Source organism: Cupressus sempervirens, chromosome 7, assembly GCF_028749045.1.
Source record: "Cupressus sempervirens isolate cs-2001-9-10 chromosome 7, ASM2874904v1, whole genome shotgun sequence".
Classification (NCBI taxonomy): Eukaryota; Viridiplantae; Streptophyta; class Pinopsida; order Cupressales; family Cupressaceae; genus Cupressus; species Cupressus sempervirens.
In genome coordinates, this window is record NC_143124.1 from 872,279,866 (window position 1) to 872,296,265 (window position 16,400).

The 16,400-nt window shown below is 35.8% G+C and overlaps 1 protein-coding gene across 1 annotated transcript in view; it reads left to right on the plus strand.

Moving 5' to 3' along the window:
* LOC149550229 (Insulinase (Peptidase family M16) family protein) overlaps positions 1-16,400 on the plus strand; it is a 245,853-nt gene that overhangs the window by 133,253 nt on the left and 96,200 nt on the right. The window contains exon 11 of the mRNA XM_089793326.1: positions 7,970-8,125. Within this exon, the coding sequence (XP_089649452.1) occupies positions 7,970-8,125 (156 nt within the window). The remainder of the gene's footprint in view (positions 1-7,969; positions 8,126-16,400) is intronic.

Here is a 16,400-nt window from a genome sequence, read left to right on the forward strand (position 1 = left end):
TTCTTTACTCATTGAAATTTTATTATTTTTTTACTTATTTAAAATATCATACTAAATATTATTTTATTAATAATATAGATTAAATAAATATTATTTTCTTATTTTATATTTTAGTATTAATTTTAATATAACTTTATTATTTATTTAATAACATTGTATTATCTAATAATTATTAAAATTCTATCTTAAAATGGGGATATGACATAATTCATGCTATAATATTAGTAACCCATATTATGACTTAGCTCACAAAGATAAAATAAATTGTAGAACTTTACATGAATAAGTTTGGAGATTATTGAAATATGTTGCGATAACAAGGGAAATTCATGTAAACGACACCAGTTGAATATATGGCGAGCTATAGATAATGCATATTAAATATGTTTCAATTATAACAATAGAAACAAAGGTGGGTTAAATAGTTGCAAATTGAAGCTATGAAAATTAACCTCAACATTAACTGCTCATTCATATGGTATGATTAGATAAGATTTCATAACCGTGAAAGCTATTTCTTGGCCTCTGTATGAGATCTGTCCTTGAGTAATGGGGCTCACTAATTCTGGTGAAGTTGTGTGATGTTGAAAAAGGGGTCGCATCCTCTACCTTGTGGAGCTGATGGGTTCCATCCTTTAGCATGTAGAGGTTTGAGAGTCTTTGTCCTTAAATTTGTATGTTTGAACATTGGTCCTGAGAATAATGTCATTTATGGTTTCCTAAGAGTGTTGGTTAACAGATTTGTCTTCCCACTTGATGTTTGAAAATAACTCTATGCTCAAATCAAGAAAATGAAATCCATCACCACAGCTGGAAAGATTTAAGAAACTATCTTTCCTCTGAATATTTTAACAAGGTATAGCTTCCTTTAAGATTTACAATTTTCCTCTAAATTTAACATATAATTTGCTTTTAACCTGAAAACAAAAACACGCATCTTGTTCTTGGACAAGTGGTAAACAGTTCACTAATTTTACACTAATTTGACTAGAAAGATAATCACGACTCAAAGGAAGCAGAAAGACTTCTTTGGAATCAAACAAGAATGAATTTTTAAGGGAAATAAAGGTATATTCAGGAATACATAAATAGATCCCCACAGTGAACAAGATTGATTCTATGAATCTTGAAAGAAATACTTTTACAGAGATATTTCAAAACCAGTTTCAGATTCATGCATTCTCATTCGACTTAACAGGTTAATCAAGATGCCATAGTTCAAAGACTCACTCGAAAACAGATATTGTCTTCAAAAGCTTTCGATTCTATTTGTGTTTATCAAAATTAACATTCACTTATAAAAACTATCATGGAGCTTGGAAAACTGTATGTTTTTCTTTCCTTAATCCGCTATCTCTCTTTGCCTTTTTCCAGTTTGAATAAGTCTTATATACTAAATGTCGGAGGGGGTCTCCTTGAAAACTCAACCACCCTCGACAGTTAACAAAACTTTTATCAAACAGAAAGGTTCAAAGACAATTACATCCAAAGTTTCAGTAATCAACAAAATGGAGAAACAACTAATTAAGCAGGTGAGCCATGACTCTCGCTCACGTTCCTTGTCTGCTCCTTGTTTCCGCACGAATCCCGGGCTAATTTCCAGCTGCAATAGACGCCCACAAATTCATGGAGTGCACTTGTATTTGTGGTCCTCAGATTTTGAATTCATGCTCTCCACATGTCGCGGTCCCACTTTATTATCATGAGTTGGTCTATATACTCTAGCAGATGTTCCATACAAAAAGATAGAGTAGAGTCAATCTGAGCCACTTTACTGAGATTTGCTGAAGTGAAGGCTTCCGTCTCTTTAATTGCCTTGAGATAAGCTTTGAATGGTTTGAAGAATGGTTCAATGCTGGAATTGGTAGGGTCCAATGGGACTGCATTTTGTGGGCTTATAGCTTCCATGTCCTTTCTGAATCCTTTATACATCCATTTTATTTTAGCTTCAATATTCTGTGAATTGATTATTGGACCTTGGAAAATGGAACATCTCCATATCATATTTCCTTTGATCACATATAGTACACCAATATCCATAGTTTTAAAGGAACTTTCAGCTAAGAACTTATCTAATCCATATTCTTCAGTGTCAAATATTTGAGTGACAATAGCTGCTCATTTGTTTTTCTCTATCTCCCATGAAGGTACTTGAGCCCTTAATTCATTTAGCATGGTATATCTATTGTTAAAAATCACTACATATTTCTGGAAGAATTCTTTACCTTTTTGAATCACTTCATCTATCCATTCCTCCATAGTGGATACCAAAGTTCTTCCTCGTTGAACTTGGCTCAACAGTCTTTTATTATCAGATGATGATGGATCAATGTCTTTGGTAACTTGGATGGGAGGTAGGACTCATGAACCATCCAATGAATTGATATATTCTGCGATAGAATTGATCACCTGCTTCAATTCCTTCTTTTCCTTAGCATATTTCCGGGACTGAACCAACATGGGTTGAGTTGACTCATTAAACCAATGCTCTTTGGTTTCTCTATTTAATATCCCCAAGCTTACTCTGGAGATTTCGGGAACTCCAACATTCAGATCCGTAGAAGTATCTTTAGGTTTATACAAGGCAACTTTAGTAGTTACCTCACGAGTTAGTTACCTCTCGAGTCTTGGCGTCTATCATCAACCAAGCAGAGTTCTTCATTTTCTTGGGCTTCGGGGTTCTGGAAATGTATTTCTTAGCTACATCTAAAGTAGGAACAATGATTGGAATCAAACTTGTTTTTCTGTTTATTGAACCAACCAGTCAGCTACAACTTGAGCTTGCTCTGTGCTCCCTAAATCTTTATTGGGTGTGTTCAATGAGTCTAGGACTTGCAACATATTATCAAGTGTAGCTTGAACCTGTTGTTCTCCATCAATAGAATCTTCCCCTCGCATCTGATCTAAATATATCCTAGTTTGTTGGGGTGTCGAGATGGTGCCCTGTTTATTAATTTTAGATTTAGACCTGGTTCTCTGTACAATAGGTTGACTTTGAATTGGCTTAGAAGATGTAGTCTTCAAACCTTTCTTTTGACCTGCAAAATCAGTAGAAAAGACCACATTAGCACTGGAGGAAGGAGGAGATTCTTGATTCACACTCTCAACTTGAGGTAGGGACAACCTCTCTCTTTTTTGTTTGAGCCATGTTTTTGTATATTGAATTACACCCTGAGATATTTGCATCGAATTATCCATTTCTGGTTCAGACCAGTCTATAGGAGGTCGGGGCTGATTAGGTTGGTTCAAATAATCAAGTTCAATGAGCTCTGAACTGTCTTCTCGGACCCCAATTGAACTTAAGTTCAAACCGAAAGCTGAAATCTGTGAAATGGTGAGTTGAGTGGATTTGTTTCTGAAGTTCATGCTCATTTGAACAATCCTCCCAAAAATCTTACAAGTGACGGATGGGTGAGAACTGCTCCTCCATTTCTAGAACTCTATCAACAAACCCTTTACTATCAAACCCCTGTCTTTGAAAATAAAATTTGAAATCAAAAGCAAATAGGCTCGTCCCAATATTTGGAGCATCATCCAGAGATTTACATGAAAGTTTATTCAAATTCAGAGGGAACAAACGCTCCTTTTCTCCTGGTAGGAATTTCAAACTTACCACAGCCAACTGGCGATAGAGTACAGCCAAAATAAAACAATCAAGAACATATCTGGGTAATCTCAAGGGTACCTCATCAAAACCTCCCACTCTCAGGTAAGTGAAGTTGGGACATTGGGTGAATGGACCGCCATACATTTGAACTAACTGCAAGGCCTCTTGCGAAATTCTTTCTTCTACTCTACCCGCCAACTCAAAACATAGTTTGCCGATGAAAACATCATGAACCTTTCTATAATTAGTGAGGACTTGACCCTTTTGTAAGGGTGGACAATATTGGTATATGAAGGTCTTGCTCGTCCAAGGTTCATGTGGTAATGGGGTCGGTCTTGAGTGCAAGCCAGACAATGAATGAGGTATGATGACATGACGAAATCTTTCTAACAGTCTGAGTTAGTTTTAGCTGATTCCTCAAAGAGCTTGCTATGATTTTGGCCTAGTCAAGGTGTTGTTTTCCCTCTAGGATCATTTGGATAAAATGAAACATCCAATCTTCAAAAAGAAAAACTTCTGGCGAACCTTTGAATCTACGCAACAAAACTACTAAATCATGAACATGAGATTTCATGTGATCTTTGTTTAGGGCCTTGGGGAGTCTTGAACCTCCCTTATAAAACTTTTCAGTCCAGTGTCGAGCAATTACCAAGCGGTTTTTCTCATAATTTTTGTTGAACTGAGAATGACAGAAAGTTGGAGTGAAATCAACAAAGGTTTCATGTGATAGTTAGAAAACAAAGGCAATAGTATCCCTATTAACTGAAAGCAAGAAGCTTCCGTCATTCTTTCTAATACAATGGGCCCTAATATCATAGAAGTTAGCACATTCCTGGATCAATTCGGGACTTGTTATAGATTGAGGAAAAGCTGCTGGCTCCAGAATTCGACTGTCTAGGATTTCAATCATATATTCATCCTCTACATTTGACTGAAATCTATCACAAATTTCATCAACCTTGATCCCCATTATGTTTGTGTCAACTATTACGGGTCCCCTACACTCCATACTTAGACAATTCCTAATGAAATGCAGGGATGATTTCATTGTCACTCTAGGCAAGAGATATCAGAAACTTAACTAGACCCAAAAAGGAAATTTGCCGAAAATTTGAAATTGGAAGGATTGGAGAGAATCATCTTTAATCCGCAACTGAAAAAATAGGTGAACCTTTGGCTTTTGTAATTCCTCACAACTAAATTCCACAAATAAAAATGATTTTATAGTTTACCTCGAGACGAATCTCTTAAAGAAAGGCAGGAAAATGATTAGTAGGAGTGGTAAGAGACAAACTCATTTTACCAAAATGGTAAAGATACAGCAATGCTTCGGGTAGTAAATGTCATGAATCAGCCATCATTTCACCTTTCTGTCATTTGCTCAACCATAATTACCTTGACATGTGAGCAACTTGCTTGATTTGACAAGCTCAATTTACGGGCACTTTCAAATTAATGATTTCTAGTTGTACGATAAACTCAACATAATAAATTTATTTCCCCTTTTGAGGGCACCGTCGCCACTTTAATCTATTCCACATCTGCATAGCATTATTTGGGCCCACCTGTTATTCACCAACATCAACCTTCGAAGCTTGAACCGAAAAGAACTATTTTGGACTTAGTTCGAAAAGGTTCAAAAGGTACAAAGGGGTTCAAAAGTTTTAAGAGGGTTCAACAGGTACAAAGCGGTTCGAAAGGTTCAAGAGGTTTAGGACAAGATCAATTGGCAAAGTAGACTAGTTCAAGACATGAAGATGGTCAAAGCCAATGGTTCAAAAGAGAAAAGAACCAAAGAAAAATATGGTGACTCTTCAAATAAAACCATGCACTAACAGAGAGTTATAATCCTCTTGAGCAATGAATAATTAAGAAATATATCTTTTTGGTATATTGTAACGACAAGGGAATATATTTGTAATTGTTGGCCCTTGGTGCTATCAATATTAATTGCATCCTTGAGTTTGATTGTGTATGGCATAGAGGAGGCTACAACAACCTTTGAAACATTTATTAGCTTTTAACTACTACATGAATGGGACATGCCTAGTATAATCCTTGAAGTTACAAGTACACATAGATTTGTTCACCGTACATTTTGAAGGTTTCTTTTTCTTGGCAAGCGATCCCTTTTGAAGAAGTCTTGACACCCCATCTTGCCATTAATTGTACTCTCAACTTTAAAGGGGTAAGTAGGAATGATAGAGAAAAAGCTTGTAATGTTGGAGCTTTTTGGACTAAGATGCCGATGCATGTCACAAACTCGTACAAGGGGAATTGAGAGAATATGATTTTTTGGAAAGGTGTGTTGTGATTGAAAATTCCAAAACTACAATGGTAATAGAGGAGAATTGGAGCTAGGAAGGAAGACATATTGGTATGATGCATGCTTAATGGTTGATGACTTGAAAACAATTTGAGATACAATAAGAAATATGCCACATTTTGAATTTTTGAAACTTTTCTTTCTTCAAGAACACTGCAAGGCATTTGGGAACTGGCAAGGAATAATGCTTAGGTTTGAATTTCGCTTGTTGAAGATAGGGATTGTTCCATTCTGTTACAAACACAAATTAATTAAAAATGGGATATTACATAGGTGGAGGGATTGGAATTCTACACTAATAATCTGGCTGCTAGTTTTTGGGTGGTTTTAGGCTTTTAGCTTATGGTTTTCTAATTGCCATTAAATGTCTAGAAAGCTATGTGCTGGCCTTTGTATGAGATATGTCCCTGACTAAGGTGGCTCACTAATAACTTTTGGTGAACTTGTGTGACTTTGGAAAAGGGGTCACGTCTTCTACCTTGTGGAGCTAATTAGTTCCATCCTTTAACATGTAGAGATTTGAGAGTCTTTGTCCTTAAATTTGTATGTTTGAACATTGGTCTTGAGAATAATGTCATTTATTGTTTCTATTAGGAGAGTTATAACCCTCTTGAGCAATGAATAATTAAGAAATATATCTTTTTGGTATATTGTAACGACAAGGGGAATATATTTGTAATTGTTGGGCCTTGGTGCTATCAATATTAATTGCATTCTTGAATTTGATTGTGCGTGGCATAGAGGAGGCTGCAACAACATTTGAAACATTAATTAGCTTTAACTACTACATTAATGGGATATGACAGTATAATCCTTGAAGTGGCCAGTACACGTAGATTTGTTCACTGTATATTTTAAAGGTTTCTTTTTCTTGATGAGCGATCCCTTTTGAAGAAGTGTTGATACCCCATCTTGCCATTAATGGTACTCTCAACTTTAAAGGGGTAAGTAGGAATGATAGAGCAAAAGTTTAGAATGTTGGAGCTTTTTGGTCAAAGATGCCGATGCATGTCACAAACTCGTACTAGGGGAACTGAGAGAATGTGATTTTTTGGAAAGGTATTTTGTGATTGGAAATTCCAAAACTACAATAGTAATAGAGGAGAATTGGAGTTGGAAAGGAAGACATATTGGTACGATGCACTCTTAATGGTTGACAATTTGAAAAGTTTTCAAGATACAATAAGAAATATGCCACATTTTGAATTTTTGAAACCTTTCTTGCTTCAAGAACATTGCTAGGCATTTGGGAATTGGCAAGGAATAATGCATAGGGTTGAATTCAGATTGCTGAAGATAGGGATTGGCCCTTTGTTTGACAAACACAAATTAATGAAAAATGGGATATTACATAGGTGGAGGGATTGGATTTCTAAGCTAATGATCTGGCTGCTAGTTTTTGGGTGATATTAGGCTTTTAGCTTATGGTTTTCTAATTGCCATTAAATGACTAGATGGATTGTTTTTTGTATATATTAGGTCCATGAAATAGAGGTTTTGTGATTTGTTTTGTACATATTGTTAAGCTGTCAGAAGTCTTTGAGATCTTTGTTTGGTGACACTCTTTTTGAGGCTTGCTCTTGAAGTGTATTTTGATTATGTTAATTTGTAAATAATGTGTTTGGCTGTTTTGGAGTGGGATTTTTCTCTTGAAAGGGTTTTCACAACATACACTTGTATTGTTATGTATTGTTTGTTTTTTGTTTCTATGTGTTTTTTCTGTCTGTAATTGTTAAAAGAATGACAGAACTTTTAGCATAGGAAGCTTTGTCAGGAACCTTGTTTCCTTTAATTTTCGGAATTCATGCATATAGGCAATAACAAACTTGCTTTTTCAATTTACTTTATGGTGCCTGCAACTTATACTACAATTAATTATATTTTCTTAAAAAGTCAAAATATTCTTTACTAGTAATGATTTCATATCTATTTTGCTAGCTTTTACATCTTTTCCTAGCTATGTTTGCCAGTAATCTGCATACATAACATAAGATAATTTATCTTGCTTACCTAATCATAATGTTTGGTTGATTTAGAGAGCTTGTTGACATATCCTGAAGAGCACATTCTTTATGGAGAATATGCATTTGAATTTTGGGACCCAATGCTGATAGAACATACATTAAGTTTCTTCACTCCACAGAATATGAGAGTCGATATATTGACAAAAGCTTTTGATCAACAATCTCCAGGTATGTAAACATTCTTCATAGTTGAAAGTTTGATAATTTTGATATGGAAGTATGGGTTAAAGACATCTAATGCTATCAAAAGTTTGTAGTTTTATTATGACTGAAAAATAGTTCTAGGAATTTTAATGCTGTAATTGAATGGCAAGGTGAACTAATAACCTATCTTGAATAAAGTAAAAATTTAGGAGTCATCAAGGAACAAAAGGTAATTTGCGTATAGAAGTCAACCAGTAAATATCCTGTAAATGAAATTTAAGTGTGTTAAGTGTCAGATTTTTCATTCAAAGCATTACTGTTGTAGTTTGCTTTGTTCAGAAAGTTTGTTGGCATACAATAAATAGCATTTTCACTATGAAGTTTATTCATTTGAAATATTAAATCTTAAATAGTTAGTAACTTAGCACATATATCAACTGGCTGTCTTTCGATATGTCCACATTGTTTCTTTAGGCGAACATTCAATTTCTTGTCAATAAGATGCAAATGATATGTAAACTAGAGAAAGGAAGGCCTCACTTCTAGTCACCATCTACATATCTTTATGAAGTATGTAAGCATGTAAACTATAGTGAACATACTGCAACCCAAGCACAAGACACACAACAAATTAGAAGGTTTCAAGGATTTACCCTGAGATCTTGAATTCTGGGAAACAACTGCACAGTAGCGAGGGGAGTCACTTTTCCACTATCTTCAAAGGGAAATACAATTTCAGGCCTCTTGGCCATGCAATTAACTTAAAATCAACTTTTTTCTGTCTTGAGGAGCACAATTTGAAAACCTGTCGATACTTGTGAAACTAATGAGTAGCTATGCTTCAAAAGAGAGTGAGAAAACTGTAGCTGAGTGTAGATGAATTTGCCAGGTTTTGGTAATTTTAGCAAGTAAATGATACTTATGAAAAATCTGTTCGAGTTAATAAGTGTTTTTTGAATTTGTGAGTTTTGTTATGTTTATATTGAATCACTGAATTGAAGTTAAACATTGGTTCTGCTAAATTTTACCATGTCTCAAGTTTTGAACTATGCCTAAGGTCACTACAATAGTTCTCTGTTCCAGATTTTACGACTGCACTTTGTCAGTGATTTTAAGAACCCTGATGGTTCTATCCTTGTTCAACTGTGTTTTTTGCAATTTAATATTTTTTTGTGTTTTTCTCACAGTTTATGCATTTTCTGGGTTTTTTGACAATATGAATTAGCAATGCTTAAATTACAAAATAGCTATGCTAGCTATGCACCAAACAACCATAATCTAATAATGACGCACATGAATGTATTTAAAATGAAAATTTTGTGCATCTAGAATTAGCAAATGCAAATGCTGGAACCTGGAAATCTGACCGCAGGTAATTATGAACATCAAAATTGGGATGCTGCTCAACAGCAACGATATCTGTTGACCCCAGTGCAGGAATTATATTGCTAAGCTACCAAACAATCAAAATGTGCCTTTTAAATCCCAAGGATCACCTCCTCTGCCCTCATGTGGCCCTTAGATACAGTGTCTGCTTATAACACCTAACACAGGTCACTATATTAGTTATGTTCTGTACTAATTGAAACCGTGTGCCATCTATAATCCATTCTTGAAAGATATGAAGCTTCTAGATACCAAACTCTGCAATTAATTAATTCAGTCTTTGCCTCTGAATAAGACCAATGGTTATGCACAATTTCACTGGGTATTTCACCAACTCAAATTGCTGAAAGCCTATAGAATTTTCAATTCCGAAGCCAAGTCTGAAACCCTTAGAGGTTCTGCAGAGACTTCACCGATTAACAAGGAAAAAGCAACATTCATAATGAGGTTCGATTTCTTCCAATTGCCCTTTATATTTCTTCAGAAGGTCAAATCCAACAGCTTCTCCAATAAGACATATTAATGAACTAATCTTTGCTTTTGTTGTCACGTTTTTGACTTAGCCATTTCTCGAGTCTTGGGTGCCATAAGTTAAATGAGCATTTAATGACATTAAATGATGTCATTGGCCCTTCTTTTAAAATAGACTTTATAATAGTGTTGTGATGTTGAGCCTATTGTGATATTGCTATCAAAGAATTAATTGTGTGATTTTGAGTCAAACTCATTGACCCATGTTTCATGAGTGGTGATTCAACATGAGTCCATCTCTCATGAGAATAAATGAAACACTTAGCACTCATTGGATCTAGGTGATGCTCATAGGGGTGAAGCACCGAGACTTCTCGAGAGGTCACCATCTTAGTACTACTCTAGCTTGAGCACACTTAACTATGAACTTTCCTCCATAGTTAAATCCAAAGCTTGCAACCCCATTTGCAAAACCTTCACTAAGTGTTGTGCCTTATGAACCATTCATTATAAAGCCCCTTAAGCTCATCAATTGATAAGTAGGAGATAATTTCCATAGCAAGCCAAATTATGATATTGCTATCAGTATTTAATTGTGTGATTTCGAGTCAAACTCATTGATCCATGTTTCATGAGTAGTGATTCAACATGAATCCATCTCTCATGAGAATAAATGGAACACTTAGCACACATTGGATCGAGGTGACACTCACAAGGGTGAAGCACTGGGAGGTTTATTCGGCGTGGTTCCCCCCAGATTATTTCTACAGGGGTTTGGGGTTAGCGCCCCTTGCGGGGTTCTGGGGTAGCGCCCTAGATGCGCTCCCTATCATAGTACAGGGTGGGGTTGAGGGGCAACGCCCCTAGGAGGGTTTTCGGGGGTAGCGCCCCCAAAGCCAAAAATGACTCACTATTGTAAAAGGCGTCGGCTACTATTTTTGTATTGGACGACTTATTCTATCCCTAATTTTGTAAGTGGCAAATGCTTGTATAAAATGGCTTAAGGTTAGGGATTTCATAATGTATGATGATATTGTAGCTTCTTGTGGTGGTATTGAGTTGTAAGGGATTGTGAATTGCAACCACTGGATAATAATAATATTGGACTTGTTGTTGGTGGACATAGCTCAAGGATTCGGTGAACCATGTTAAATCCTTGTGTTTTGTGTTCTCTTCTGTGTGATTTATTATTTTATGATATTAGTTATATTTTCATGTAATTTTTATTTTTGTCCGTTCTTAATCTCAACAAGTGGTATCAGAGCTAGACTTTCGTCGATTTTTTGAAAGCTATTCTTTGCAGGAAGGTCTCACAGTTGAGTGGGAGTGATGGCAGATGAGGGTAAGCTGAAGGTTGAAAAGTTTAATGGGTAGAACTTTCGGTTATGGAAAACGCAAATGGAGGACTATATTTATCAGAAAGATTTATGGCAGCCATTGAAAGGAAAAGCCAAGAAGCAGGGAACTTTGATAGATGAGGAGTGAGAAATTTTGAATAGAAAGGCACTTGGAAGTATTCGATAATGCCTGGCACAATCGGTAACTTTTAATATTACAAAAGCGAAGACAATGAAAGAGTTGATGCAAACCCTAGCGAAAGTGTATGAAAACCCCTTCGCTTCAAAAAAGGTATTCATCAGAAGCATTTATTTAATATGAAGATGGCAGAAGGTGGATTTTGTGTAGATCATTTAAATGAGTTTAATACGGTTACTACTCAATTGTCTTCTGTAAATGTTAATTTTGATGAAGCAATAAGGGCTCTCTTGATTTTTTGTTCTTTGTCGGAAAGCTGGAATGACTTGGTAATGGTTGTGAGCAATTCTGTTTTTGGATCTAATACCCTCAAATTTGATGATGTGATTGGTGTTATTCTGAGTGAGGAAACTCGTAGGAGAACCTCTAGTGGATCTACATCAGGAAGTGCTTTGAATGCACAAAGTAGAGGCAGAACGACTGAGAGGAAGTAATAAGTGCAAATCCTTCACAACCAAAGGTTTTAAGAAAACAATAACTCACCTTCTTACCAGTTCATGCTTCCTCTAGAATACCATAGCCGAAAGGAGTAGAGGGACCTCTATTAATCAAATATACAACAATATAGGATTGGGGTTTTGAAAATCATAAAATTGTAAGAAGCAGGGATGTCATATTCAATGAGAAAGTGTTGTACAAAGATATGTTGCAGCAACTTGAGAAGAAAGAAAATGATTATGTAGTGTTGGATGATACTCAAAAGGAAGATGTTCCAATAGTCCCTCATGCTCTGCAACAACCGTAACAACAAATACTACACCCCAATGAATGTTAGACAATCAACAAGGCTAAGTAGGCCTTTAGAAAGATTTTTTCCCTCTTTGTATTCTATTTTATTAATAGATGTTGGTGAACCTAAATGTTATGATGAAACTGTGCAGGTGGATACAAAGTTTTAGTGGGAGTTTGCAATAAACGAAGAAATTGACTGCTTGCTGAAAAAATTAGACTTGAGATTTATGCAAGTTGCTTGCAGGTAAAAAGACTACACAAAATAAATGGGTTTACAGGTTGAAAGAAAAGGATGGATGTAAAAAAAATTTAAAGCTAGGTTAGTTGTAAAAAGACTTGCACAGAAAAATGTTCATTGATTTTGATGAAATATTTTCTCCTGTTGTTAAAATAACTTCTATTTGTACTATTTTAAGTATTGTGGCAACTAAAGATTTGCATTTAGAGCAACTTGAAGTTGAAACAACTTTTCTTCGCGGTGATTTGGATGAAGAAATATAAATGGTACAACTACATGAATTTGAGGTCAAAGGTAAGGAGAATCTAGTGTGCAGATTGAAGAAAATATTATATAGCTTGAAGCAAGTACCTCAGCAATGGTATATTAAATTAGATAGGTTTATGAATGAGCATGGCTATAGTCGGTGTCATGTTGATCATTGTGTTTATTTTAAAAGGTTAGATGATGACAACTACATTTATATTATGTTTATATGTTGATGATGTGCTTGTAGCTGGGTTTAGCATGGATCACATTAAGGGGTTAAAAGAACAGTTAGCACATTCATTTGCTATGAAGGATTTGGGGGCAACAAAACAAATCCTTGGCATGAAAATTTGTAGAGATAGGAAGAACAAAAAAATAACATTATGATTGCAATGAGTGGGATTACTAGGAGATTAAAATAGAACCGGGCCCAGAATCATAGAATCCTCCAGAAATAGGTCAACTTACTCCAGGAGGTCAGATTCCTGAGTCCTATCATTCCAACTTGAAGACTTGCAAAAGTTCGGAGTGTAATGTATGTCATAATTTCTATAACCTAAAATCAAATCTAAGATATGAGGGCTAGAAAGAGGATGCCTAGAGATTAGATCCTACCTTGGCCAATGTGTGAGAGAAAGGGAAATCAAGGAGGACTTGTTAGATTCTACCTCAATTTCACCTAGGAGAAAGAAAAGCAAAGAAAAGAGGCAAAATGTATGCTCAAAGTGCAATCGTGAATTGCAAACACAGTAAAGAGGAGCTAAAATGATCATAAATTGAAGTGCATCCAATTTAAGACGGTACAATACCTTGTTGGCCTCATGAAAGCTCTGCTTGATGGAGAAGTTTGAGAGGCGCTGGAAACTATGTTTATCTTCTATGCCCATCCTATTAATGTCTTGTTGGGGATGTCCTTTTTAATTGGATTTATAGTATTGAGCGTGTCCCTCATCTTTGAATAACTTAATTCCAAGATGCAAGGCCTCCAACTCAGCCTTTTTTATTTATTGTTGCACTAATATTCTTTTAAATAGGCCAAATCTGCCTACGCAAGCCATCCTAGGTCATGCAACCAATCTTGATTGGCCAAGGGCTACCTTTTGAGTTCACATCAAAATTGAACTTTAAATGGTTGGAAGGTGGGGCAAGTCATTTGGCACTGCTTTATACTTTGCTTTTGGTTGTTGGAATTGACACCTAAGGAATCTATAGTGTAGGTCATTAATGAAGAAGCTCATTATCCTATGTTGTGAACTCTCCATTAGTTTTAATCAAAATTTTTGCATTAAAAGAGTTTAGGTAAGCCTCATTCTTATATGTAATAAGGTTCACCTGAGATTTTGATTGCAAAAAGTTCTCTTGCTATGTTCTTTCCAAATGTGCTAGAAGACAAGAATGGAGTAATTATCCAAACACCTACCTACATAGCTTTTATAGAAAAGTCTTGCCCAACTATTTACAAAATCTGTAATTTCATTTTGTTATGCACCGATTCAACCGAGATTCTCCAAAATTTAGTCGCAATATAGAGAGGCAAAGGACAACTAATCGAAAGGTGATGCATTGTATCTTGATTGGGTTTTTTGAGAGGACGTCACACATGCCCTTATTCTAGTGGATTTGATTCATTTAGCTACCAAGGTTCATTGATGCAAAGTAGTTCATAGGAATGCTTGTCTTAGGTAAAACTCGAGGTGTACTAACAAGCCCATGTTGGTCATTTTAAGTCCTTTGGTTTTACCTATTGGATCCAATAACCAAGTTGAGCAAAAAACTCTCAGGGGTGATTATGCTTGTGCAACTTTCAGATTCATATTGTTTCAAATCCAGTCTATTATTCTTCAACTATTATGGCTATTAAGGTTTGGTAGATATGAACTTTTACTCCATGATACCCCATTTTGGAGTGACCGCCCCATGATGGCTTCTTGACTTTTTTGTTTCTTACATTGGTCTCTAATCCTTTGGGTGTTAATATGTTTTAATTGCCTTTTTGTATCTATGCTCCTTAAAATGAGCATGGAGTGGTATCAAGGCTTAGAACTTCGATTTTGGTGTTCATTTTCAAGAGTCCCCCACTCATGTGCATATTATTGAAGAGGAATGTATGCTGGTCACTACTGTTGTGTAAGATCTTCTCTATCTAATTGTTATATTAAATCATTGCTTTTTCTATATATCCAATTTGTAATGTCCCCATTTTAGCAGTTGACCAAGTGTGTGTGCGTTAGCCTTTTTCTACATGGTCCCGAGGGCTAACGAAGGGTTTAATGGGATCTTGGAGTGTTTTGGCCTAGTCATTTTCAATTTGGGCCAAAACGAAGTTGATTTACTCAGTTTCAGGCATACTTACTATTTTTAGTAAGTCGGCAGGACACAGTGCAGGTCAATTTTGGTGATTGGATTCGATACTCCTCGGTGAGAGCTTTCCGATGAGCTATCACTCGCATTATTCGGAGTTCGATTGCTAATACATTTTAATGCCTGAAGTTTTATTAAAGTAACGTCTAATTTAATTGTAAAATATTAAAGTGTTACTTTAATATTTATTTTATGGTGATGTGTACCCAAGGGAGACATAAGGGGTATTTTAATATATGTTTTATATTACACATCTTTTATCCCACATTGCCCATATGAGTTGAGCGGACCCGTGGGAATAGAATAAAAGGAAGCATCTGTGGCTTCATTAGGAGGTTGAATATGAGAAGAAATTGGTATGTGAGTTGCAGCTCAGTTCTTGGCATTTGAGGACGTCTATCCTCTCTTGTAACATTCTAGACGTCATTCCCTTGGGGTTTGGCCTTTGGAATTCTTTGTTTTTGGCTTCATTATCAGGCAGTTTAGTTGCATTTCCGGCTACAGGCAGATTTGGTATTTTGCTCATATCTTCTTCACTACTTGTCCGACGCTTATGCCGCTTTGAGGGAATGGTATTACGAAGGTAGTGGACTGATTGAAGGACAAAGTATTGTAGCAGCAAGTTCGTAAGCATGGGCTGGAGTATTATGACAATATTGCTGAAGTAATTAGTGAGTTGATAAATCTGCCATGTATTTGGTTTTATGAATTCTGAAAATAACATTTTATTAGCAGCAGTTCATTTCCACTTTGCATATTATTGTAGTTCCTTTCTTGTTTATGTTGTATGATACCAATTCCATGCATGAAACACAACAAACAAATAAACGTTTGATTTCCGGAGTTATAAGGGGTTTTAAGAAGTTGAATGCAAACTGTTTGACATAATTCCTTTCAGCAATTTGGTTTAGTTTTTTGGGACATCCAGGGGTGCCCATTACACAATTAGCAATCTGAGTGGATTGCATTTGTATTGTTCTACTCATTGTTATATTTAAAGGAATGTCCATTGGATCGAATAGCATGAGTGTTCCTTGGTCTAGTTTTTCTTATTACTCCCTTGAATACTCTCCTTATTGGTTAACTTCCACCTTGGTTCATATATATTTCCCCCCTATTTATCAGTGGCTCATCTTTATGTTATCTCATCGAAATAGGTAGGTCGTGTCTGTTCTTGTACATGAGACACGACTGCTGATGTTGTTTGCTAGCGTTGATGCCTTTATAGTCATTAGCGGTGTTGATTCCAAAACCCCAGATTGGAAATCCAAGAGCCTGCCACTTCTTTGATAGGACTTCGCAATCAGTTCTGGCCAACAAATAGGA